Source organism: Anabrus simplex, chromosome 1, assembly GCF_040414725.1.
Source record: "Anabrus simplex isolate iqAnaSimp1 chromosome 1, ASM4041472v1, whole genome shotgun sequence".
Classification (NCBI taxonomy): domain Eukaryota; kingdom Metazoa; phylum Arthropoda; class Insecta; order Orthoptera; family Tettigoniidae; genus Anabrus; species Anabrus simplex.
The window spans coordinates 155,790,707-155,818,108 of record NC_090265.1 but is presented as its reverse complement, the minus strand read 5'-3'; the positions used below and the strand labels follow the sequence as shown (position 1 = coordinate 155,818,108).

Genomic DNA, 27,402 nt, shown 5'->3' with positions numbered 1-27,402 from the left:
AAAGAAGCCGGGCTAGGCATGTGGAGTAGGAGACACCCAATGCTTGGGAGAGGAAAATCTGAAATTCGCAATCACCCTATACTCAAGTCCTAAGCGGTCCCTTTGATGTTAGCAAGGCTGCTGGTCAGTGAAGAGGTTTTCTCAGCAGTGAATACTTCCTAAGTTTGTTGGTTGAAGTCAGGAACTTCCTGCAGTTTCATTAGAACTGAATTGATCATTTAAAATTTTTCCCCTGTAAAAATGTTAAAAATGTTATGTAAGTTTCATGTTGATTGGGTTTGTTAACAACTCTTATCTTTCATATACAGATGCCGTGTATGGTTATTGTTCTCAGTGGTATTTGTAGCAAAATACAAAATTATTTAACATGAGCTTGATATCTAATTGCATTGTGTACTTTGTAAGCTTTGTTCAAGTTCATTCCTTTGTTAGAACTTCCTGATTAATTTGTATAATTTTTATGACATTGAGTATACAACCTGTGACAATAAAGTTCGGTGAATAGTCCTGTAATATCTAGATGAACAATGCATGACAGTGACCTTACTGTCCTTTGAAATAGTCCCCTCCCATAACTATGCACTGCTGAGATCAGCGATATATGTCCTGGAAACTTTGCAAGAAGGCTTCCTTTAGAATTGTGTTCAAAAGCCTCGTCACATTTCACTGGATGTCAGGAATATCATCAAATCTCTTTCCTTTCAAACCGAGTTTAAATCGTGGGAATAAGTCTGGAGGATTGAGATCTGGTGAATACGGGGGATGTTCAAGTTGCACCACCCCCTTTTCTGCCACGAACTGTTTGATGATATTGGCCCGTGTGGGCGAGCGTTGTCATGGACAAAAAAACCATGAACCTTGTTGCACGTACTGGGGTCGTACCTTGTGTAGATGTTTAATGAAATGGGTCAAAATTTCAATGTACCATGCAGCATTCAACGTCGTTCCCTCAGGTAGAAATTCCTTGTGGATAATGCCTTGACTACCGGTATCGAAAAAGGTGATGAGCATTGTTTTGATGTGTGACTTTTCGGCTCTGACCTTTATCCGATGAAGGGATCCCGGAGAACGCCATTCCATGCTTTGCCATTTCATTTCAGGGTCGTACCTGAGACACCAGGTTTCATCCTCAGTGACAATACAGTTCAAGAAATTTGGTGTCGCATCTGCCGTTTCGACAAAATCCTGTGAAGCCTCTAAACGTGTCTGCTTCTGATCGTCAGTCAAGTGATGAGGCACAAGACGTGAACATGTTTTCCTCTTCCCTAACTTCTGGGTAACGATTTGTCGCACGGATTCATGGTTAATCTGCAGTTCATCCGCTATCATGCGCACAGTTAATCGCCGATCGTTCATGATTAATGTCCTCACCTTCTCAATGTTTTTATCACTGACAGCGGTCGCCGGTTTTCCACTACAGGGAGTTGTCAGAAACACTTTCCTGGCCTCCTCGAAAATGGGCAAACCACTCGTACACACACTTCAAGGACAGTGCTTGCTCTTCATAAACACGTACCAGCATCGCATGCATTTCTTTTGGTGTCTTGCCAAGCTTAAAACAAAACTGTACATTGATCTTTTGGTCGTTCATGTTCCTGTTTGCCGCTCAAAACCAACGCACTAAACACGCACTGTGTCAAACAGGTCTTACACAGTACACACACGATGCTCAACTGAACAACGTTGGTAGCAGGTAGTCAAAACCTGCTGCTAAGCAGGTGCAGCGTTGTGTGTCGCCAGTGTTGCCGGATCGACTGCTCTGACTTCATTCACCGAACCTTATTGTCACAGGTTGTAGATCAAAGAGAACTGTTGGCAATACTGCCAATAGCTTATTCAGTATTCACAATGGCTCCCAGCTGTTAGCAACATGTGCGTTATGCTGTTGTAGCACTTGAGTCACCTGTAAAATACTTTAAAGCCAATAAAAGTAGGGAGATATTAAGTAATAAGTTGAAGCAAATTGTTTTCAACATTTACAATAACTTATGGGATGAGAATCCAGAGTGGAAGCGGGAAGAAGTGTTGAAAAAGACCACTCACCTGACTGGGATTTCTATTTATTATTATTATTAATGAAAAGGTGCGTCCAAAAGGGCATTTGATACATTCTGTTAATTTTTTGTGCTATAAAAGCATAGGGAATTTGTTCCACTCTTGAAAACCGTAAAGTAGATACTGTTCACATTTCTGGCCGCATAATGTGCAAATACATTGATCATTTGTTTGATGAAACTTTTTGTTTACACATAGTTTCACACAAGTATGAAGGATGAGTTCTCCACCTAATCAATACTTTATTTTACATAGTGTCAATATTATTTACATATAGTACACATAGTTTGTGGTGAATCCCTGTATATCACTGCATCCGTCCCAAAGAAATTGTAGTCTATCTCCTCTGCTTTCAATTTTCTTTCTGCTATTAGTTCATTGTATGATCCGGCGGAAGGTAGTTGTATTTTGACCCTTAATTCTTCTAGGAAGAACGTTTCTCTTGTCAGGGTGTAGATCTATTATCGTCTGATATGCATGCTGAAAGATTTTGTGGTTATCTGTAGTGTTATTCCAAGATATTTAAATTTTTGACACATTCCGAAGGTTCATTTTCTGGTAATATAATGTCATCTCTTGAGTTTCTTCCGTCTTTTCTAAAAGTCATTTGCTTCGTTTTATCTAGATTTGAATTTGTTCTTCTGTGCCCATTGTTTAAGGCTGTTTAAAGCTCATTGCAGGTCTTCTTTGTTGGACGAGCCTAGGACCATATTGTCAGCATATAGAATAAGCAATGTTTCTTTAGTTCCTTCAAAAAAATTTCCTGTCAGCAGTTACAATGTTGAAAAGAAGGGGGCTAATGGGGTCACCTTGTAGGACTCCATTTGTTTGTACACTATCTTTAGATACTGTGACTTCATCACTGATCTGAAGCATGTTGTATTTTAAAATGTTTTGTATGATTTTGGTTATTGTATGGTTTTCTCCAATCATGTCTGCGAGTTCTGATATGAGGTCTACGCAATCAAAGGCTTTAGTATAATCTATGGAGATTGCATGATATTTCCCTTTTGCAAAACTCAGGTTTTTTTCTTTGTCGTCTAATAAATCTTTTACCACATGAAGCATTGATTTTTCTTTTCTGAAGCCAAATTGGTTATCAGTTATTTTTTCATCTATAATTTCTGTTAATTTGTTTGTCAAGATTTTTGTGAGGTTTTAAAACTCATGTTTTTCAGGGCAATTCCTCAATAAGAGTTCATGTCGTCTGTGAACATTTTCCTTTGTAGAGAATCTTTAGCGTTGCTCGCCTTCATTCTTCAGGAATTGTTCTCGGTTTTAAGCATTCGTTGAAAACTTCTGTCCAGAATTGACCAAGTATGTCCTTTGATGCCTTCAGTTGTTCGTATGCTATTTGGTGCGGTCCAGTGGCCTTTTTGTTTTTCATTTTTGCAATGGTAAGTTCAACTTCCTCCCGTGAACGTATTAGTTCTCTATCTATATTTGTATTACATTTATCTTGGGTTATTAAGTATCTTGATTCTTTTGTTCTGTGTTCAATATGTCAGAGAAGTGTTTTTCCCATTTTTCAATTGCAATTTCTGCATACCTACGTTAATATTTCTTTTTAAGAACAATGAAAGGATTGCTTCCTGCATCCTTGGCTAGTTTTATGGCTTTTTCTTCAATGTGTTTCTTCCTTTTGTCCTTTATCATGTTTTTGTATTTCCTCCGCTGGGTTGCGTAAATTTCTAAATTTGGTATTGTTTTGGTCATTTTGGATGTCCATATTATTTGAAGAGTAATTTTTCTTTCTTTATAGCAAGACTTATCAAACCATGGTTGTGCTCTTCTTTTTGCAAAAGGTTTACAAGCTCCTCCAATTAGGTTGTTAGTTATCTAAATGCGGCATCTAATCTTCCTTCTGTTATATCATATGTTTCCTTGCTTCTGCCACAGTCATTATGTTTCTTAGTAAAAGATCGTTATCCAGAAGTAAAGACTGGAATTGCTATCTACAGTGTTTACACAGCTCGCATGGAATTTAGACTCCACGGAAAAACCAAATCTGTAGTGAAAGGTTGACTGGTGTACAAAGGTAGGCAAAACTTCTGTATCTGCTGAACAGCATAAACACCAGTATCCATCACTTGTAGCGCAGACATCTAGGCATGGTATGTATAGAACAGCACATTGTTAGTTCCCCTATGTTTATTGTTTATTCATTACCTCTGTTGATTTCTTTTGTTTATGTCCCTTGCAGATGGTTATTGCTCTGTTGGTTGTTGATATGGATGGATATGTGTGATGGTTGTGTTGTGAACATAAGCGATTTTGTCAGTAATCATAAGAACAATGTCAGCAATTTATTACAGTCTTATAGACGTCCCGAGTTGTAAAAGGTGTAGGCATAATGTAAAATTAAGTATGAACGAGAATTGCATAGTTTTTATGTGGTGTCGTCAAGCTGAAGGCAGTGGTCAATGTCTTTGGTATGTTAACAGGCAGAAAACACACATTTTTTGACAACTCTAAACTGTCATAATACAAAACTGGTCACTTGGCGGTTCTGCAGTAGAGATGAGGGTGCGCGAGTTCTTTAAGGCAGCTAGCAAATTGTACCTCCATACCAAATATTCTTGTTCTGTATTCCACATATTTCCTTTACAGCTTTTATATACTTGTTCTTTTACTACGCATGGGTTGTAACAAAATCTGTGAGTATGAGCGGGACAAGCAAAGGGGGGTCTGGGTGCGTAAGCTTCCAGGTTATTTTAGTGAAGATGAGTGACAGCAGGCAGCGCATTCTACCTTCCACCATGGCAAAAAGCTAGATTAATGATCTTAAGTTGGGTGATGCCTGCATATTTTACCTTCCACTGTGAAAAAAACTTTGGGTGAAGTTGAGTTATATGTGGTTTCACAGCAAAATATTTTTTTCTGTCTTATGAATAGGTCATCAAGTGCATAGGAAAGCTCCATACCATTGTTAAACTCCAAGGGCCCCCTGCTCAACATAACCGAAGATTTCTACATTTCTTTAGACCAATACGCCAACCCCAATCATAACATTAATGATATTACTGAAAAAACCAGCATCATTTTTGACAAAGCCATTCCGACATTAAAGAATGATTACCACAAAATAGTAAACACACGCTCTAACAAACCAACGAATCACAAGCCTGACCCCGCCCCTACTTCTCCAACGGCCACTCCTTCTTCCCCTCCATCTACATTCCCCTCCACAGCTAATATGAGCCCCAGACGCACTCGCAGTAGAATACAAGAAACCTTCAAACACATCGGCACAAGACTTCCACAACAACTATAGTAAGTACTCTTTCCATACACACACTAGGCATTCCTTCATACACACACTACCGGCATACTTATATCACCTTATCTTTACAGACTACAAGAACAAACGTAGACGAGAGAGGTGTTGCCACCAACTACTTCTAAATACAAGCTCGAGACCTGCTGTTTGCCATACTGAAACTTGCCATAGTATATCACAAGTTGGGATATATAACATAACAAAATTTCTTCATGACAAAGGCCCATATCAATAAGACATACACCAGTTTCAGAATGTTCTCGAAGATTACCTTACGCAACTAAAATCAACATAACTTAGAAGCAAAGGAACTGCACAGAGGACAGAAGAATGGAATCTATATAGCATGAATTGAAAATTTTAACAAGTGTCTACCTATACGTACCATTTTAATGTGTTGAAACTTTTTAAATGTTGTATATTGTGGCCTGTGTGTTTTTAATATGTTTTACATACTCATGTTCTATTTGTAACTTTTTACCCTGACTACTGATATTTTAATTATATGCTATTGTATACATTTCCATCCCCCATTAGACATCCGGATGCCTAATACAATAACAACTTGTGAATTGTCTAATGGCTAAAACAAATCATGTACTAGCTGATGATGGCCGTTAAAGAGCCGAAACCGGTACTAGTTTAATCTATTAAAATAAATTGTGTATTGAATGGTGGAAAAACACATTTCTTATCTATACTTTGAATCTGTCAATACGGAAAATGAAATTTATAAATAATAAAATGGTTTTGTTTTGTTAGTGATGCTCTTTTAGTCACACATACCAAGACGGTGAATACTCTCGCGGTTGACCATGGCAGCATGAAATCGGAAATCTTTGAGAAAACTAGTTTGAAGAGAGGATACTACAGCGCTTAGAAGGACCACATGTAATTCTTATGGACAATGCCTCCTACCACAGCCCTGTATTTAACCTTAAACCCAATCAATCCCGGAAGAACGATCTAATTCTTCAATATATGATCAATAAAAATTTTCCTGTCCCTCATCCTGTACCTATAATACAAGTGCTTCTTGGAATTATTGCAGAGAACACACCGATTGGAAAAAGAAGTATTTTGCAGACGAATTGGCAGCCAGTTACAGACACACAGTCTTGCGCTTACCCCCATACCACTGTATTTCAACCCCATTGCGATGTTGTGGTCAGAGATAAAAAGGAGGACAGCATCACAAACAAAGAAACCATTGGAAATCATCGAAAGAAGCCAGTATGCTTGTGGCACCTGTCAGGTAGAGAAATTGCATCAGCCACATAGAAAGAATAGCTACAAGAACAATAAATCCATTTTTGACAATTGGATGATTTACACACAGCTAACAAATTCTTCTGAGAAAGAGAATAAAGACAATGAGGATTAAGGTAAAATTTTAATAATAAGAAATTTAATGGATTAAAGGTTCAGTGTTCTCCCCAGAAAATTTCGTCAGCCGGGTGGCAGGAATGAGTAGCCGGGTAAAAAATGAATATGATAAAATGTATTCCCCTCAGCACATCGACAGTGATATCAGACAGGTAAACATTAACTGCAAAATTGAATTATTTTAGTGCTATCATGAACAAGACATAACAGAGTATTTTGAACTCCTAGTGTTCTACTGCTCTTTCATAATCATGTAACACCGGGGCTTACCGCTTGGTTGCTGTGGAGTGCCATACGGCTTTGTGATTCGCTTGTGATTCCTCGCTAATCCAGAAACTGTTCACACACAACTCTATGTGCTAGTCAACTTAAACATTTAAATTCAGATGCAAGTGACACAAATTATGCTGAAAATTATAAAGTTTTATGATTGAAATAAACAGATGTACAGTATTTACATTTTAATTTGGAGCATAATGACTCCAATATGTATTAATATTATGTAACTAGCACATATCTAGGTTATGTTAGCTGGGCGGTCTGTAAAAACGGCAGGGCCCATTAAAAGGTCCCAAGGAGAACACTGAAGGTTAATAGTTTTTCTGTGGACCCACACTTCAAATTAAATGCCCCCCCCCCCTTTTTTTTTTCCTTTTACCAAATATTTATGAATAATAACATGTAAAACACTAACAATAATCTAACCTATTCATAGCTTTACAAAATATCCTAAAGTGATAGTTAATGCCTTAATGTGTATTGCTTCCCCTTAACTGCTTGAATTAAAGGATTGAAAATTCAATCACAAAATATATTCCTTCTTTGTTCTAGAAAGTGTTGCTGGAATAAAAGAAACCGGAGAAACCTATCCCATCTCTGCTTTGTCTAGTCACATGGAGTGATTGAAGATTGAATCACCAGAGCAGCAGTGAGAGACTGGCGCTCTACCATCTGCACAACAGAGGGCCAATAATTATACTAATTATCAATAATAATTAATAATTCAGATGTTTCCTCATTCAGTATAAATAAAGTATTACTTTCACTTTTCAATATGGTTTACTATACAAAGGGCACAGCCTATTTGTGGGATAAAATTGAGTCATTTAGATCATTTATTCTAATAACAAATTATTATAATTTTAATTATTATTATTCATGTTGTTATTTCAGCCTTATACAGTTCTGGCATTTACGTGGAGGTAAAATGGAAAACCACAGAAATCATTTCAAGAACAGTCGACGGTGGGATCTGAATCCATGGCACCGCCTGAGTTTGGATTACTAGCCTACCACCGTATTATAGCTAGTCCAGATTTATGTGCCATTTAAGTTTGCGTTTTAGTATTTAGGGGTCTATTTTCATAACCCCTCAGCCTACTTTAGGTTGCCTTAATATAATATTGGGATTATTTTTTCATGCTTATTTTCCCAAGCTGCTATTACAACAACAACATTAACAATAATAATAATAATAATAATAATAATAATAATAATAATAATAATAATAATAATAATAATAATAATAATAATAATAATAATTTTAAAAAATCAGTTTTCGTTGAAATGACAAATAATGAAGCCCATAAAAATATTTTATTCTTGCTCTGGCTATTTTGGTACTAATGAGGTAGATGATCTGGCAACTCTGGCAAGAGTAGACGTAGTAAGTCCTATAAGCCGCTAACAGACACTGGGTTGCCGCTGGAGAGTAGTGGTATGAGATGAGGTTGTCATGTTTTGTCCCCGAGTATACATGAAATGGACATGTAACTGGTACAAACAATAAAGAAATAAATAGATACGGTATGTAATAGAAGTAAAACAAAATTAAAGGGAGTAATTTCTTTTGATGCTATACTAATTGAGAATGAAACATTATTACATATATCGTATGGCTTTACAAGTACACAAAAAATCTAATATCGAATGTAAATGTCCAAATTTGACAACCAGTCCAGAGCACTCAAAGTCACTTGGTGTAGAAGCCTCAGATCACCGTTTTAAATGCTCAAAGTGGGCTCTCCTTAACAATGTGTTCCATTGCCTGCTCCTCCGCTCTGCAGTCGCAGTCAGCAGATGAATGGAAACCCCATTTCTTCAACATGTAACCATACCTCCCTTGACCCGTTCTAATTCGGTTCAGCTTCGACCAGGTTTGACGCGGCAGTTGGAATCCTTCAACGTTCTTTGTTGGATCTTGAACCAAGTGAGTGTTGTTGGGTGGATGTTCATGCCAACGCTGTCGCCACTCGGAGGTCGTGTTGAAAGAAATGATACTTTTAAAATCAGTCCAGGGTGGTTTGCGTGATTTCAGATGAGTTGTTGGTGGGTCTTGTAAGGCATCGTACAAGGGCAGAACTGAGATGGAGAAGGGAAAACAAGTGGAAGGATACTTTCCACAGTTCTTGTGTTGACTTCCACCATAGTACCAACCGGACTACTACTCAATGTTTTCATTCCTCTCCTGAAGGGGGTAGCAGGCCTCTTAGACAGTGGCCTACACTAGGAACTTACCTGGCATTCGCCTTAATGCACAGGAGAATGGAAAACCATTCTCAGGACAGCCCACAGTGGGGACCAGCCCTCTCCATCTTCCGAATACAGAGACATTAAGCTATAGTACAGTCATGACCACCCCTCCTCTGCTCGGCTGGTTGGTCGGAATGCAGAGCTGTCGGAACATGGACCAGCCGTGGCCACTTGTAGGCCGAAGCCTACTCTGCAACCGCCAACGACCAACTTCACAATGTTCCTCCAGGTATGCCAGTGCAAAGAAGATACTAACATTAGTTTCAGAGAAACCAGAGATTTGTTAGAGAACCAGTAAGAGAAAGTAGGTCAATCTCTCACAAAGGACCATGTCCGTTTCTTGAAAATGACCCTCTCTCGCTTGTGAGGCATGACCCATCCTATCTGAACGAACTTGATATTTGGAAAACTAGCAAACAGATCTGTAGTTCGCAGGCATCATCATCATCATCATCAGTGTTCTGCCATACGGCAGGTCTTCACATGGCAGCTCTCCACGCAGGCATCAAAAAATATTATTGGAATAGGGGATTAATCTGTGTGACTTAAATTAACATCAGTGAGCAGACAGCAGAGCTTGTTTTATGACTTTCTAGGAATTTGATGCACCTGTCATGTTCGCCGATTTGTAGGTTTCCAAGCAACTCATTGTGTGATCGAGCTTGGAGTAGGGATGGTTCCAATCAGTTCATTTGTATGAACTAGTTCATTCGATACCGTTCGTCAGTTTGAGTCGTTCAAACGAATGAGGCAGTTCAAGAGCTTATGTCATGGAAACAGCCCACGTTGCACCTTGTTCAAATAAATGGATTAATATTCTTTGTATTACAATAAATAGTCATAATTAAATGACGTTGAAAGAGACCTAACTGAATGTTGCAATCAAGAAGAAAATAGGAAAATGCTGGCTGTCAAAATTAGCCATAATCAGGTTACAGTAAACAGTTAACTAGATATCAGTCACAATTTCAACACTGTGGTGCTACAAAATGCTTAAATGCTCACTCAGAATTATTTATAACTATCAACAACAGTTACATGAAATGAAATATTATAATATACTTAAGCTCTATGTACTCTGGTGGTTTAACAAGAATAAAACATATCTGATATAAAAACAGAGGTTCCTTAACGGATGAATATTATTTTTATACTTAATAACTAGATTACTTTAATAAAGAATCATAAATACAGTAATCCTGTCATACTGTGGAGATATGTACTCACTTCATTAACAGTGTCTTGATGTGAGTATCAGACACAGTTGGAAACATAGCACTAATCTTTGCCACAGATGCATCTGTGTCTGTCTGCAAGTTGGTCTCGGCAGTACGAGCAGGCGATGAGAATGGAGTAATGTTGGGTGCAGCGTGGCTCTGACTTTGGATTGGACTGGGACGTGATGAGCCGAGATCCTAGGCCACAGACACAATTTATTTTAACACCATAAAAATATCAGGCAACTATTTTTGATAGGATTATGAATGAATTAATGGAAATATGCTACTTTTAAAGCTCAGTTTAAGGCATTAGTGTATTCTAAAAAGTTAAAGAAGAGTGTGACCTATCGTGGAGGAAGTAATAAAATGAAACTGGAGAAACTGGAATAAAAATATAGAAACAAGCAATGTAAAACAAATTGTAAGTGAAGAAAAGGAGAGATGCTAGGATGAGTTTTATAATCTATCAGTTTCATGTCCGTATTGATACTTGGTATTCACAATCACAAAGAATGGGTACCGTCCAACTAATCAATACTTTATTATATCTTGTTACTATGTAGTACTGGGTTCGACCTTCACAGAGGTCATCGTCAGCTGGTCATAAGATCTAAAGCTAACGTAACATATAATTTAAAAACATTACTAAATATAATGAAGAATGTCACATGATATGAGTGATAACATTAAAATGTACAATATGACATGTATATGTTACATAAAATTCTGGTGTACTGTTCGCGATTAACAGATAATTTGGTGAAATACAATTTCTACACTTAAAATGTTTATAGCATTCTTGAGGTACACTTTGAAGTTTAATTCTTATTGGTGAATCGTTGCATACATTGATTGGTATGTTTGTACTAAGCATTCTAGAATATGCCAAGATATGGATGTGATAAAAACTAATAACACATAGTACATTAAAATGCGATATTTTATAACATAAAACATTCACAGTATTCTTGCAGTACGATTCTGAGTTATATTAATGTTGGTAAAGCATTATATGCATTCTAGAATGTTCAACGATGTGAATTGTTTAACTTGTGAGTTTATATAGTAGAGAATAGTGGATGATTTACATCATAATATTGTGGTGTGTCATTAGTTTCTTTGGTACTAATCTCGTTATAAGATATTGAGTAGGTGCAGATACTCCCTCTTTCTAGTTTTGTTGTTGGAGATGCTAGTAATCTGCAAGAACAGAGAAGAAAATGAAGCATAAGAATTTTGTCAATAGAATGTCTACTGAACGTGTGGAATAAGTGCTTACTTACATAGTGCTGTTGACTGGTCGAATGTGTACAGTTTGGGAGCATGTCGTGCACTACTTCGTGTGCGTCTAGGGCTGGTACTTATGGTAACGGAGTATTGATTGGGAAGGGTAAGGTAGAGGTGGTAGAGAGGAGAAGTGGAGGTGCAATGGGGGCAATGATTGGGGAAGGTGAGGTAGAGCTGGGCGTGTCTTCGGGAGGTTCCTTGATATGTACTGGATTCTGTTTCATAACTATTTTTATGTAGGTGTTTTTTAAAATCAGGATGACTGTTTAATTCTATCTGTAATTTCATTTAAGTTAAAATTTGAGTATGCATATTGATCTATAGTAATGTAAAATTCTTCCGTTGTATTGAGCAGAGGGCCCTTGCGGATCATACTTAGAATCTGCATGTCGTTCTCAATATTTGTAAAATTATGCTTATAATCCTTGTTATGTTGAGCTATAGACGAAAAGTGATTATGCTTTAAGGCGTTAATGTGTTCATTGTAACGGATAAAGGAATTTCTTCCAGTATGTCCGATATAGCTAGCCTCACAACTGTCGCATTTCATTTGACACACTCCTGAACAACTGTATCTACTATTATCATTAACGGATTTAGCGTTATGTAAAATGTTGGCACTGTTGTGTGTGGTTTTATGCTACTAGCTGATGTATCCATGCTTCGCTACGGAATTCTACATTGTATATAGAATTCTAGGTTAGGTAGTGTGCATGTTGTGAGCAAGATTGTATAAAATTGCATTGCTCTTAACGTTACCCTAGAATCGCGACGGGGAAGTCACCAAACATCTTTTCTCATATGAAGAGTGAGTTAGGGAATTCTCACTGTAATGGTAGACTACTACTACTACTACTACTACTACTACTACTACTACTACTTTTTTTTTTTGTTATGGCAGAGGAAAATCTTTTAAAGACACCACTCTGTGTGGGGGTTGGATTTCCACCAACTAAAAACCCCGGCCCTCTTCACTCAGACCATTCTGGAACTGCTTGTCGGCATGACATCAGAATGGAGTGATGTATGTTATTAAGTTCTTCCTTTCTCTTCTTTCTCCTTCATCCCCATAATGCTTGTCGCCATTGCCTTTACTGTGTTCCAGGCAAACGGGCTCTCTAACATAATCTGAACCAGATTCCCTGGCGTGAGTTGTCGGCCAAGTTGTTGGCAGGCTTTTCTTCGTTCTTCTTCCCATCGAATACAGTAGAAAAAGGTGTGTTCTACTGTATCCCTTTCAGAACAGTACCAACAACCATCTCCCTGCGTCTTTCCCATCTTCATGGCGTATACGCCGAATCTTCCATGTCCTGTCAGGATCTGCGACAGATAGTAATCTACCTGCCGATGTCTACATTTAAGCCAGTCTCCTATGTTGGGTATTAGCTTTTTTGTCCATTGGCCAACATCGGTTGTGCCATCCCATCGGTCTTGCCAGTCTAGTAAGAGTTGGTTCCTCGAGGCTTTCTTTTCCTCAGCAGATATAGTTGCACCCCTTTCATGCCAAAGTTTTCTCTCTACAACGAGGAGGTCAATGGGAATACTGGCAGCTACAACTTGTAAAGCTGCTGTCGAAACAGTTCGATATGCACAGGTAACTCTGAGCAGCATTTTCCTCTGTACTCTTTCCATAGCCCTTCGGTGAATCTTCCTCCTGAGTGCATTGTGCCAGGTAGGTGCAGCATAAAGTAAAATGGAATATACTGCAGAGCACATAATCTGTCTCTTAACTGTTCTTGGTCCCCCGATGTTAGGCATAAGTCTGGCTAATGCCGCTGCCTTCTTCTCTGCCTTTTGGGTTACTCCTTCACATGTGCACCAAATGTGCAATTCCTGTCAATAAGAACCCCAAGGTATCGTACAGACTTTCCTGGGATAATCACTGTATCATTTAATAAGAAACGGACATTTTTCCAATTCCTGGAACCTTTCAAAATTACAGCCTCAGTCTTATGTGGAGCCAATCTCAACTTATTATTTACCATCCAAAGGTTAACTCGTCTCAGTGATTCATTTACTCGGAAGGTCAGTTCTTCTACATTCTCTGCTATTACCACTATTGCAAGGTCATCTGCATAACCAATAGATGTTGTCCCTTTTGTCAGCTGCAGGCGTAAGACACCATCATATAGAATGTTCCACAAGGTGGGTCCTAGGACAGATCCCTGTGGAACGCCAGCACTCATTTCAAGATCTTCTAAATCATGAAATCGTATTCTTCGTCCTTTGAAGTACTTAACGATTATTTGTTGTAGATACTGAGAAATGTTCATCCTACGAAGTTCTCTCAAAATAATGCTCCAAGAAGCAGTGTTAAAAGCATTTTTGACATCTAGCGTTATCAAGGCAGCCCATTTCTCACTGCTTTCTGCCTGTATTTGAATCACCCTCTCAATAGCTTGGGTTGTGGTTCTACCCTTTCTAAATCCAAACTGGTTCGAAGAAAGTCCTCCCTGTTGTTCAAGTTCTTTCTCCAGTCTAGTTTTAATCAATCCTTCGTAAAGTTTGCTCAAGGTGTTTAATAAGCACAGTGGCCTGTATGCTGATGGATCTAATGATAGTTTCCCTGCCTTCAATAACAGCACTAGCTTGGCTACTTTCCACTCATCGGGGAATTCACGCTTTTTTAATAAATCATTGAAGACTGATAAGATCCAACCAGGTGCCACCTCAACTGCATACTTGATGGCTTCTGGTGGGATTCCATCTACACCTGGTGCCTTACCAGTCTTCATATTGCGTGCTACCTCTTGTAACTCAACCACAGTGAACGGTTCTGCAACACAAAAATCTGATTCCGTTTCAAGTCTGTCATTAGTACAAGGGAACAACTCCATTGCTATGGCTTTCCTTCTATCAGCTGGGAGCTGAACTGGTACCCTGTTGATTATTCGACCGGTCACTATCTTATATCCCGCTCCCCAGATATCACTGTCTAGATCTTCGCATAGCTACTACTACTACTACTACTACTACTACTACTACTACTACTACTACTACTACTACTACTACTACTACTACTACTACTACTACTACTACTACTACTACTACTACTACTACTACTACTACTACTACTACTACTACTACTACTACTACTACTACTACTACTACTACTACTACTACTACTACTACTACTACTACTACTACTACTACTACTACTACTACTACTACTACTACTACTACTACTACTACTACTACTACTACTACTACTACTACTACTACTACTACTACTACTACTACTACTACTACTACTACTACTACTACTACTACTACTACTACTACTACTACTACTACTACTACTACTACTACTACTACTACTACTACTACTACTACTACTACTACTACTACTACTACTACTACTACTACTACTACTACTACTACTACTACTACTACTACTACTACTACTACTACTACTACTACTACTACTACTACTACTACTACTACTACTACTACTACTACTACTACTACTACTACTACTACTACTACTACTACTACTACTACTACTACTACTACTACTACTACTACTACTACTACTACTACTACTACTACTACTACTACTACTACTACTACTACTACTACTACTACTACTACTACTACTACTACTACTACTACTACTACTCTGCCTTAAGTAGCTATGCCCACTGCTCATTCAAAACAGCATGTCAGAGTAGGGATCGAACAGCTGGAATATTATGAAGAACCAGTGTGCTATGTACCAGCTGTATCAGAAAATGTATGAACCAAAGGAATGGCATGCTAAAGAAGAACGTTTCCTAACTCCCTGGCTATTTCCCGCCAATATTCAGTCAGCCTATTATACTCACTACGCAGCAGTAATCCCATCTATCAGAGTTGAGAGACAGCATAAGAGACAAAGAACATCACAACAAACAATGGTCAATGTAATGTTATTGTTGATCAATGTTATGCCCTTTCGATATTGTAAGCCTTCACATTTAGTTTTTTTTTTTAAAACTCTGAAGTAACACTCTTATCATAGTCGATACGTTAAAACTGAATAAAACATAAATTATCGGAAATTGTATTCTCTATAACTTTTGTTATGTAGTACTTTTCGATAGGCCCAATAACATAGGCATTTAAAAATTACATTTTAGGCGCCTTCTCCTAAACTACAGTTTCATCCAGGGTGAATACAATTCTTTATAGCTTAGACTATAGTTTTTTATTCCCTGACTCTATATACCGATTTTCACTAAATTCTATTAACCCATTTTCTCATGACTCGGCGTTGATATGGACTTAGCAACAAAAATACATATTCATGAATATCTGTGTTACCATAGCCGGTACAGTAAAAATGTATAAGACATAAATGGTCGGAAATTTAATTCTATATAACTTTGGTTATGTAGTATTTATCGATACGACCACTAATAATATAAATATTTGAGAATTAAATTTTAGGCCTTCCATTAAACTACCATTTCGCTCAGGGTGAATTAAATGATTTATAGTCTAGATTGTAGTGGCTCATTCTCTGACTTTGCATACCAATTTCCAATGAGATAGGACCACTAATAATGCAAATATTTAAGAATGAAGTTTTTGGCCTTACCCTAAAGTACCATTTCACCCAGCGTGAATAAAATTATTTATAGCCTAGATTGTAGCGACTTATTCCCCGACCTTGCATACCAATTTTTATTATGATAGGATCACTAATAACATAAATAATTGAAAATTAACTTTTCGGCCTTTAGGAAACTACCATTTCCATCAGTGTGAATAAAATAATTTATGGCCTAGATTGTAGCGACGTATTCCCCGACTTTGCATACCAATTTTCATTAAGTTCGCTTTAGCTGTTTTCTAGTGATGCATGTACAGACAGACAGACAGACAGACAGACAGACAGACAGACAGACAGACAGACAGACAGACAGACAGACAGACAGACAGACAGACAGACAGACAGACAGACAGACAGACAGACAGACAGACAGACAGACAGACATTATGGAAAAGTAAAAAGTGCATTTCCTTGTTACTATGGACATGACTGATACTGAAATACCATTCTTTTCAAAATCTGAGCAATGTACAGACAAAACTCATATTTTATATATATAGATTTTTAGATTGCATTTTTTTTAAACATTAGTTATGGATTGAACGTGGGTATTATTGAATGTGAAAAGTACGTAATCTTGGCTAAAAGGATGATGGTGGTGGTTTTTCAGGAGAAGAAAATAATTTTAAGCCTCATGAGTGAACTGAAAATCAATAGAAAGTAGAGGGACATTTCTGGATAGACAACACAGGAGGAGACTAATAACACCACCCTACATGATATGCTTGAAAGGTTACATGATGTCAAACTAACTAAAACCCTACATGCATGCACAAGTATTCTAAATGAGGATTCATACATAAACATGATGAAACAATATATTATGTCATTTTTACCTTCAAATGAACAACAGTAGGCCTATACAACTTCAGCTAGGCTAATGCTATTAAAAATAATATATGGTAATTCTTATGCAATAGCACTTTTTCAGTAAAATAAATTGCCAACAGAGCTAGCAACAAAGCTTTTGCATTCTTAAGTATTGCAGTTTATACTTACCAGAAAGAGTTGCAATATTACCTTTCCACTAGGAGATAATGTTCCTCATATGTTTAACTATGAGCATGGAACAGATTTATATTTATATATACTGTATATACTCTGTACATAATTTCATGAAAACTGATGTATGTCCACCCCTTAAACCCATTTCCTGATACAGGGTTTGGGATGAGATGAGATTAAATTATATGGCATGCTTTTACAGCTGGACGCCCTTCCTGATGCTAATCTCAGTTGAGGGCTAATGATGATGAAATAAATTATGGTGAATTAAATTGGGCAACGAGGTGGAAGGAACCTGCTCTGGCCTATGAATAGGAACTGTCCCAGCATTTTCCTGGAATGAAAATAGGATAGGAAAGCACAGAAAATCTTTTTTAGGACAGCCACTTGTCTCCTAAATACAGAACCTGCTTCCATAACCATAGCGCATTAATATGCACGGCCACTTGGCTTGGTTATGGAAACCAATGTTCATATTAATGTTCTAAATTTTAGGGTTTCATATATATTCTACACATTTCAGGATTTAGTACATAATTTATACATGCTTAAAACAATTATTAGACAAAATTAACAACAACATACTGTGTATTCCATTTGCAGAACAAGGCCTCTCAAAATCAATTCTCAAAGTGTGAATTGGATCTAAATGACTGTGGTTAAGCAATTCTATATCCTGTCTGTCTGATGCTCCATGACAAAGGAGTCAAAAATTCATGTTTCTTATCTACGTTCTTTCCAGAATATATCCCAGTTAATCCCCTGTCACAAAGAACTCTTAACATATGTAAAGTAAATGAGACAAGAGTGCATCAACAGCTATACAGACTTTCTAGACATGGTTCCCTACAAAAATTGTGCGTCCTGTTTTATATCTGACCATAGCACTAAAATCTGTCATATGGCAGGGCTTAATATGCTAAAAAGATCTCAAATTTTGGACTGCCTAACAAAATAATGAGAACCAAACCCAAAGCTTATGGCGCTAAAGTCCCGATGGGCCTAAGCCTACCAAGTGACCCCACCTCAGCCTGAACACCTGTGATTATGAAGTGATGCAAAGTCAAAATGACTAATCCTCTTGGTCGTTATTCTTGTCTTTTTGACTGGAACTGCTTGCCAGGAATCAAAACAAGGGCCTCCAGGTAAGAAGTATACAAGCTACTCCCCAGAATGCGGGACTAATACCTACACCAAGAGAAGCACAATAAATAAAGATTGAAACCTAAAGGCTATCTGTGAGTTTAGAAAATATAATTTATTTTAAGACTAGCTGTTGAACCTATCATTGATGGGTTAGTTTTCATACAATTGCAGCAGTGATGCTATATAGTGGAGATGATTGGTAGCAGAAGAAAAATAACACACCTCAGTTAACAACAGTCAGTGTAATGTTAATGCTGATCAGTTTTATGGCCTTAAGATACTGTAGGATATCTCGTTTAGTTTTCTTCCAGCTCAGTAACATTGGGACATCCAAAGCTGAGAGAGGTTTGCATTAACCCATTCTTTCACAACCTCCTTTCTCTTCTTCTTCTTCTTCTTCCTCCTCAAAGTTTCCTTCTCATTTCGATGGTCACTTTCATTATCTTCCTGATGAATAGGCCTATGTTCTGATGTTCATGTGGTTTTGCCTTAAAAACAATCATGACAACAATCACCATGAAATGAAGTCATACAATGATGTCTGAACAATATTTTCATGTCCACAATGGTTGCTGTTGATGGACTTCACAACAAGAATATACACTGAGCGGCACGAAAAACGTAACACCCAATAAATGATGTGTAATTATCTATTTAATCGAAGTGAAGCACTTCAACCATTGTTTTTAGACGGGGTATGCTATTGGCGTTGCTTTGCGAGTAAACAATGAAGTGTTGATTGTTTATTGCACTAGCCTCAATTGTTTTTTCCCCGCGCAACCTGGAAAACACATCGCTGGATGTGAGCCAATAATGTTTTCCCGCTCTTGTAGCGCTTATTGTTGTACCTTTAATTGTTCCCCTTTCAATCACACGCGTTTGCAGGATCTTTCTGTAATTCTCTTAATCAGATTTCTGGAGTAAACATGCCGTTAAGCCCTGAACAAGCTGCGAAAGCTGTTGCTTTGGTGGAAGATGGTCGCAGCAAGCATTACGTTGCAGAAGTGTTGAGTACTACAACTTCTACAATTTCCAGAACCGTACGAAGGTACAGGGAAACTGGAGGCTTTGCAAGGAGACCAGGATCAGGCCCGAGAAGAGCAACATCGGAGAAAGATGACCGCTTCTTACAACTTCAAGTTCTCCGCAACTGTCACACCACCGCTATTGAAGCACAAAATCGAATCCACCAAGTTCGAGGGGTCCATGTTAGTGAGAGAACCATTCGAAGAAGACTGGAAGAAGCCAATCTTTAGTCTAGAAGACCTGCTACAGGACCGGAACTCACCAGAGAGCATCGGACAACTCCACTACATTTCGCAAGGAAACATCTTGGCTGGACAGTACAACAATGGGATCAAGTGTTGTTCACCGACGAGTCGCGATTTGGCCTCCGATCACCTGACGGAAGAGAGAGGGTCTGGAGAAGGCCTGGGAAAAGGTATTCCCCTTGCACATTCTCATCCAGGATGCCTTTTCAATTGGTTCTGTGATGGTGTGGGCAGGAATCAATACAGCTGCAAGGACGGATTTAGTCTTCGTAGAGCATGGGAGCCTTACCGCACATCGATATGTGGAGGAAATCCTTCTGGAGCATGTTGTGCCTTTCGCTCCATTTATTGGTGATGGTTTTACACTAATGCACGACAATGCACGCCCACATGTTGCGAGAATTGTGCAACAGTTCTTGGATGAAACAGAGATTCATGCTATGGTTTAGCCTGCTCGAAGCCCCGATTTGAATCCCATTGAGCATGTTTGGGACCAGCTGGGGAGAAGAGTCTGTCAGCGCTATCCAGAGACCCTACAGGACCTACGGAACGCCCTCCTGGAAGAATGGGAGATGAGTCCTCAACAGAACATTACCGCATTAATCAGGAGCATGCCTGAAAGGTTGGATGCCGTCATTGCTGCAAGAGGTGGCAATACACGCTTTTGAAGATGCGAACAGAGGTCCCTGAGATAGTCTCCAAGGTCTGTGAAGTGAAAGTGTGATGTGTGTAACATTAAAACAGAGTGCATTACCTTTATGAGCTTACTAAAAATTTCCTTGAAATGTGCATCTCTCACTTAATTTGTTCAATTTGTTTATAATCGTCTTTCCTTTTCATTGTTAGACCGTTAGATGGGACCGTACCAAAATATTCCATCAAAAGATGGTGGATTAGTGTCATAAAAGTGTCATAAATTTAGAATAAATTTCAGTTTTTAAAAGAAATTGAAGTGTTGCATTTTTCGTGCCGCTCAGTGTAAATTTGTGAATATCACCATAATCATAGCTCATACAGTAAAAATGTATAAGAAAAAAAAATGAAATGGCGTATGGCTTTTAGTGCCGGGAGTGTCCGAGGACAAGTTCGGCTCGCCAAGTGCAGGTCTTTTGATTTGTCACCTGTAGGTGACCTGCGCGTCGGGATGAAGATGAAATGATGATGAAGACGACACATACACCCAGCCCCCGTGCCAGCGATATGAACCAATTAAGGTTAAAATTCCCGACCCTGCCGGGAATCGAACCCGGGACCCCTGTGACCAAAGGCCAGCACGCTAACCACTTAGCCATGGAGCCGGACTATAAGAAAAAGCAGATTAGAAATTACATTTTCTACAGTTTTCAGATAGAACTCATATTTGCAGAGTATTTGGAAGTATGTGAAAAATGTATTAATCACAAATATTTTTGTTATTATTCCTCGCACATAAAAAAATTGAATTTTAAGTCATATTTCGTGAGATATTTAGAAGCATGTGAAAAATATAATGATTGCGAATATATCTGTTATTATGATAACAGCATAAAACAAAGGAATTTTTCCTGTTTAAGCTGCCTTAATATTACTATGCCACTGCATACTAAACAAAATAATATGTATATTCTAGAGCACAACCTTGTGCAGCAGTATGTGAAGTGTAGCTAGCAGCGTGCAACTGGTGTATGAAAATGTGTCTCCTAATTGTTCCGCAATGGACTGAGACTTCCATCTATTCAAACCACCACGCGCAGTGTATTTACAATCTTAGATGATATTCAATTGAGATGTTCATATTAGTCTGCACAATTTCATTACTTAACCCTTGCAAGCCATATCAACATTATTAGGACTCTAATGAAAGACATATCTGTACTTTCTGTATTAAGAGTTAAATTCTAACCAATGACACATGTCCACTAGTTGAAGTAGTGTATAATTAAGCCACAACATAGATAGTAATACCTACAGAATTTACTAGAGAGAATAACTTGTATACTATTTGTACTTCAACATTTTAGCATAATTTGTTGTAATTACTTTAGGTACTTCTATCCTAATGTGTACATTTATTGCTACATAACATTTAAACATCTGTAACATACCCAGACACATAGCGTTTGGTCCAATTCAACTTCTCATCACGGCACATATTATAGTTGTTCATACAATTCATATCATTAGTTTTATGTTGTTCATTAATAGAATACATATTGTTTTAGGATATTTTGACTAAAATGTGCATTTATTTGATTATGGCTAATGATGACCCCGAGTAGGGTCGAAACTGGTTCCAAGCGACTAATGTAATGTAAATAAATGCATTGCAAAAAGAATGTATTGAATAGGTGGAAAATTTTTATAAGAATAAATTATATGTAATCTCAGTTCAATACAGATCAATCAAAAATGAAATTTATAATCCTTCAAGAAGCTATACACCAAAGCACTATTTCAGCGATGCTTCAAAGTGACCGAAGGAACAAACCTCTGAGAGTTTTGGAGAAATCATTTCCACATCATGAACTGCCTGAAGATCATCGATAAAACCCAGGATGGGGTCACCGAGAGAACTCTCACTTCCGCTTGGGGATAGCTGTGTCCTGACTGTGTTCTTGGATGTGACTTTGAGGGGATTGTTGGTGACAGTGAGCTGTCGATTGTCGATGAAATTATGTCCTTAGGGAAGACCATGGGGATGGAGATGAATGATGTTGACATTCAAGATCTGGTGGAAGAACATAGCCAGGAACTGACAACAAACGAACTGATGGACCTGCATCATGAACAACAGGAGGAGGTTGTGGAGGAGATCTCGTCCAGAGAAGAGGAGGAGGAAAATTCAATGGAAATTCTCACTTCAACTGAGATTTGAGAGAAGTGCAAAATGTGAAAAGCAGTACAAAATTTTGTAGAAAAACCCCACCCGAATAAGACTGTAGCAGTGTAGACGATGAATCTGTTCAATGACAATGCAATGTCACATTTTCGTGAAATCCTCAAAAAGTGGCATAAGTAACAGTCATTGGACAGGTTCCTCATTAAAGCTGCACTTAAAGAAAACAATTCCAGTGAGCCCAGATAGCAGTGATTCCATTAGTGAAATTTGTGCTACACAGTAACTCCTCTCGTGTCTCGTCTTCCCTCACACCAACAATGATTCTATTGTTTGGTAAAGTGCAGTTTAATTTGTTTTACGTTATATTTTGTTTCAGAAATGTTATGCGAATAAATATTTTTGTGTTGTGGACAAATCATCCGCATTTCAATTGTTTCTTGTGGGAAAATTTGCTTTGATATACAAGCACTTTGGATTACAAGCATGTTGCAGGAATGAATTATGCTCACCATCAAAGGTTCCACTGTATAAAAAAAGAGAACCCAATTTAGTTTGTACACTTCACAATTTAGCTTCCAAATTCGTTTTTATATAAGATTAAGTAAACTGAATGTAGGTTCTGTTCAATTTTTGTGTATGCCATGGTAAAATGGCTAAACAGAATTGAAACTAGGTATTTAAGGCCAGAGATAGCCAGGTGATAAACTAGTTTATGTCACTCATCCTGGGAAAAAAACAGATAAGTCATTTTTTTCAGTAACCTGTATGCTTTGACACTAATAAGATAAGTCATTTTGTCACAACAGTGAAGAAGTAACCAAATTTTACTTCCAAATTATTCACGAATACAAAAACAGTCATCAGTAAGAACCAGATGAGTTGAGTTACCTTGGTAATATTCTGAATATTGTTATCAAAAGTAGCTTCGACCAGATTGTCTTGGGTGTAGCATATTTTCTGTTGTTATTGTGGATGTAAACATCATATCTTGTAAATGAATTATTGATAGTGAATTCACATGGCTGCCTTTGTTAAACAGAACTGTTAAATCTTACTAGCTAACAATACACAAATGTGATTTACACCACTTTGGTTTTGACTAGTCCACATCAGAAAATAATGCCTGGTCAACAATTCTTTTTTTTTTTTTGCTAATGGCTTTACATCGCACCGACACAGATAGGTCTTATGGCGACGATGGGATAGGAAAGGCCTAGGAGTTGGAAGAAAGTGGCCGTGGCCTTCATTAAGGTACAGCCCCAGCATTTGCCTGGTGTGAAAATGGGAAACCATGGAAAACCATCTTCAGGGCTGCCGACAGTAGGATTCGAACCCACTATCTCCCAGATGCAAGCTCACAGCCGCACGCCTCTAACCACACGGCCAACTCGCCTGGTCTGGTCAACATAGGACAAGTCACTTTCATATTTTGAATTAAACATAACTTAAACAAAAAAGGTGTTTCATATAACACAGAATGGTCTGGCAATATTTGCTGAATCGGTAATTTCATATTGTTTAAAAATAAACAATTCTTCCCCCGAGAACTTTAATTTTTTGTCTTATCTTGTAGATAGATAGATGTCTTTATTTTCCTCCAGATCTACAGCATTGAAACCTTATTGATCTATTAAAGGAGAAAAAGAATAATGCCCAACCTAGGCAGCTTAAGCTGACATACACATATAATAATTCTCGTAAAATAAACATAACTAACACCAAAACAAGGGAAAAAAGCAATATTGATGTAAATAATAATAATCAAATGGCAATGAGGCAGAATGGTCTGTTGGCCCTAGTATAAGGCAGTATGGCAATGAGAAACTAAACTGGTAACATATTACTGTGTAGAGTACAATGGTGTGTCAGATTGCATCTGCACTTTAAACAAAGAGTATATCACTTCTGGCCGGGTTCGCATTCAGCGCATTCTTTCTTGAACACTGACCTCTCTGTTTTTCTACTTAAGTTGCAAACCTGGCTTCGTATTACCTCCACTGTAATGCCGGTGTGCAATTTTTTCACCTTACGTTTCGTTACTGTTGACCACTATTTAAACTCTATTATCTCACTATATTATTTATCTTTAGAATCCAGACAACTCATTACATTAACTGAAGCCATATTCACTCACAGTTAACTTGGACCCTCAGCTCATATACCATCCATCTCCACATATTAGTTTTATCCTTAACACCTATCCAATTTACAATCACTCTCTTCCTCATTCACTACACACTTTACCATCTACTAATATTAACTATTTAATTACTCTTGTCATAGTTACGAATAACACACAAACTCCGCTATTCTCATGTGTACAGCAATTTACTTTCTACTGTAGATTGCCTTTTTTGCTTCTTGTCACTATGCCTTCGTCCAATTTGTTCTTCTTACCCCATATATCTCTTAGGCTCAAACTTCTCCCTTTCGCCAGGGCACCTCTTGCTTCTTCTTCCTGCCTCCCAGCCATATTTTCACTTCGTTTGTGTGCTCTTGTCACATCTTGTGTTTCCGCCCCCACAATCACTCCCTCTATCGTCCTGTCTTCTCTCACACAGGCCTCCGTCCTCAGCTCCTTAATTAATGCCCTGGTCTCCCTGGTCTCCTTCCTTATCTCCCTTCTCATCTCATTTGCTACCTCCCTGGCTCCTTCGTCGATTGATTTGAAAATAGCATTCACGTCTTTTTCTGTCAAGTTAATTTCTTCTTGCTGCGAGCTTGGATCTAGTGCCTTATTTTCTTTGGTTCTTTCTTTATCTCCAGGTCCGTCTTCACCCACTTTACTGTCTCTGACTTGCCTTTCTTCCAGTCTCTTCCCCACTACACCTTCGTCCTTCCTATTCTCTTCTATTTCCCGTAATTTCTTCACTGTCCACACTCTGGTCCATAGTCCATAGGTTACTATTAATTGTTGATCCTTAATGTAGGCTCTTAACCCTTGTATTTTAGCCCTGATCAAATGTTTCTTCAGAGTGTTTATATTCTTTACCCCTTCTCTTTCCATGTCTCTTTTAATCCAAATTTTTGTGTTACGTATATTGTCTGCGCCTCTTATCACTACTTCCGCCATCAGGGTGGAAAACAACTTCAGTTTTATCGGCCTATCACCCCGTATTTTACCTATCCTTTTCATATCATCAATATCAACTTCACTAAAGTTAATTCTCATCATTTTCTGTATGACTTCCACAACTTTGTAAGTTGTCAGCACTTTGTCTTCCCCTTTGTCTTCCGGCACTCCATATATAAATAAGCATTTCTTCCTGCGTTCTCGGTTACTGTCTTCAATTTCTGCTTTCAGCTTCACCACCTCTTCCTCCATCTCCTTTCTTTTTGCCTTGAGTGATATTTCTCTCTTGCTGATTTCCACTTTGTTCATTGTCTCGTCTGTTTTTCCCTGTATCCAATGCCTCATATATTCAAATTCCTTCATTTGTTCCTTCATCATATTTTTAATCTGCTCAAATGGACATACTTCTTCCACCACTTCTTTCACCACTCTTCTTATGACCTCCATGTCTTCCCAGTTCATGCTGCCACTGGAAGTCGGGCCGGGGTTCACCTCTACACCTCCTATAGCTAGCAGTACCATAATCACCGCTGCCACCAGTATCATCTCGCCCATCATTCTTGTTTCCACTTTACCTCCTTTATTTCTAGCTGTTTCCTTTTTCCATCTCCCCTGCCATCTTCCAATAGTTGCACGATATTGATCCACGCCTATCATCTTCCTCTTCCCTCCCGTCTTACTTTTCCACTCACCAGTCACACTTCACACCGGCTCTATCGGCATCTCAACTCAGCACGTCTGTCACCGATCGCTGACTAGGTTAGACGGTCTTATCTTGTAATTATTATTTGAAAAGTATACTGTGATGTAGGAATATTGAGATGGTCAACACAGGAAAACTAAAAAAATTTCCTTTAAAATTTATATAATAAGTGCAAAATGTAATTTCTGACCCTTAAATGTGTCCCCAAAATAATATCCGCCGAGTTCTTTTTCCTACAAGGCCTCCATTGTGAAGCAGCCTACATCTACCCTTCAGTGCTTTTCTCTTTTCTCCTACTTGGTCATATAATGGGAACAAATGGGAAGAAATTACTGACTGTATACTCTTTTCCAATAGTGTAGCAAATCCCCAGAAAAACAGCCAATGTTTCATGCCAGCCACACACTAAAATTAACAAAATTACTTTTTAAACATAATATAAATGGATAACAAAAAAAAAAAAAAAAAGAGAACAATAAATTCCATTCCTAGCAACTTGGTCACACTTGGTCCAAGGATGACTGTATCCTTTTCCTTTACAAATTTGATCAGATCTTATATCTTAAAATCAGCACCAAAACTGCTGACTGTATCCAGTTCAGTGGTATTCATCTGGATGAAGTTTGATATTTGGTTACTCACTTTTCACTACTCCTACATTGTCTAAAGAAATGGGTGTCATTTTCAGGAATAATTCTCTAAGGCAATGCAAAGCCTAGCAAAGTCATCTGCGTACAGGCCATGAAGGCCCTTGGAGAGTGGAAGGTAAAGGCTTCTACTATTCGTAACCTCGGCACTTGATGGGGTAGAGTGGTTAACTCTATACCCGGCCGCCTTTAACCCCAGGAATTAAACTGGTATTCATTTTTGGTGTAGGCTGAGTGAACCTCAGGGCCATGTGCACCTCCACAATTGGAAATCTCATTCCTTAAATTTTACGACTTCCTGGCGGAGATTCAAACCCACATCCTTCCGGGAGAACCGAGCACGCCTGTACCGCCTCAGCCAGGCAACCCCTCATTCTCCAAGGCA

At 38.2% G+C, this 27,402-nt stretch overlaps 1 protein-coding gene across 2 annotated transcripts in view; it reads right to left on the bottom strand.

Moving 5' to 3' along the window:
* LOC136885302 (uncharacterized) overlaps positions 1-27,402 on the bottom strand; it is a 97,891-nt gene that overhangs the window by 47,784 nt on the left and 22,705 nt on the right. For both annotated transcript variants that reach the window (XM_067157815.2, XM_067157823.2), the window contains one exon: positions 10,481-10,668. In XM_067157815.2, coding sequence (XP_067013916.2) covers positions 10,481-10,668 — 188 coding nt within the window. The remainder of the gene's footprint in view (positions 1-10,480; positions 10,669-27,402) is intronic.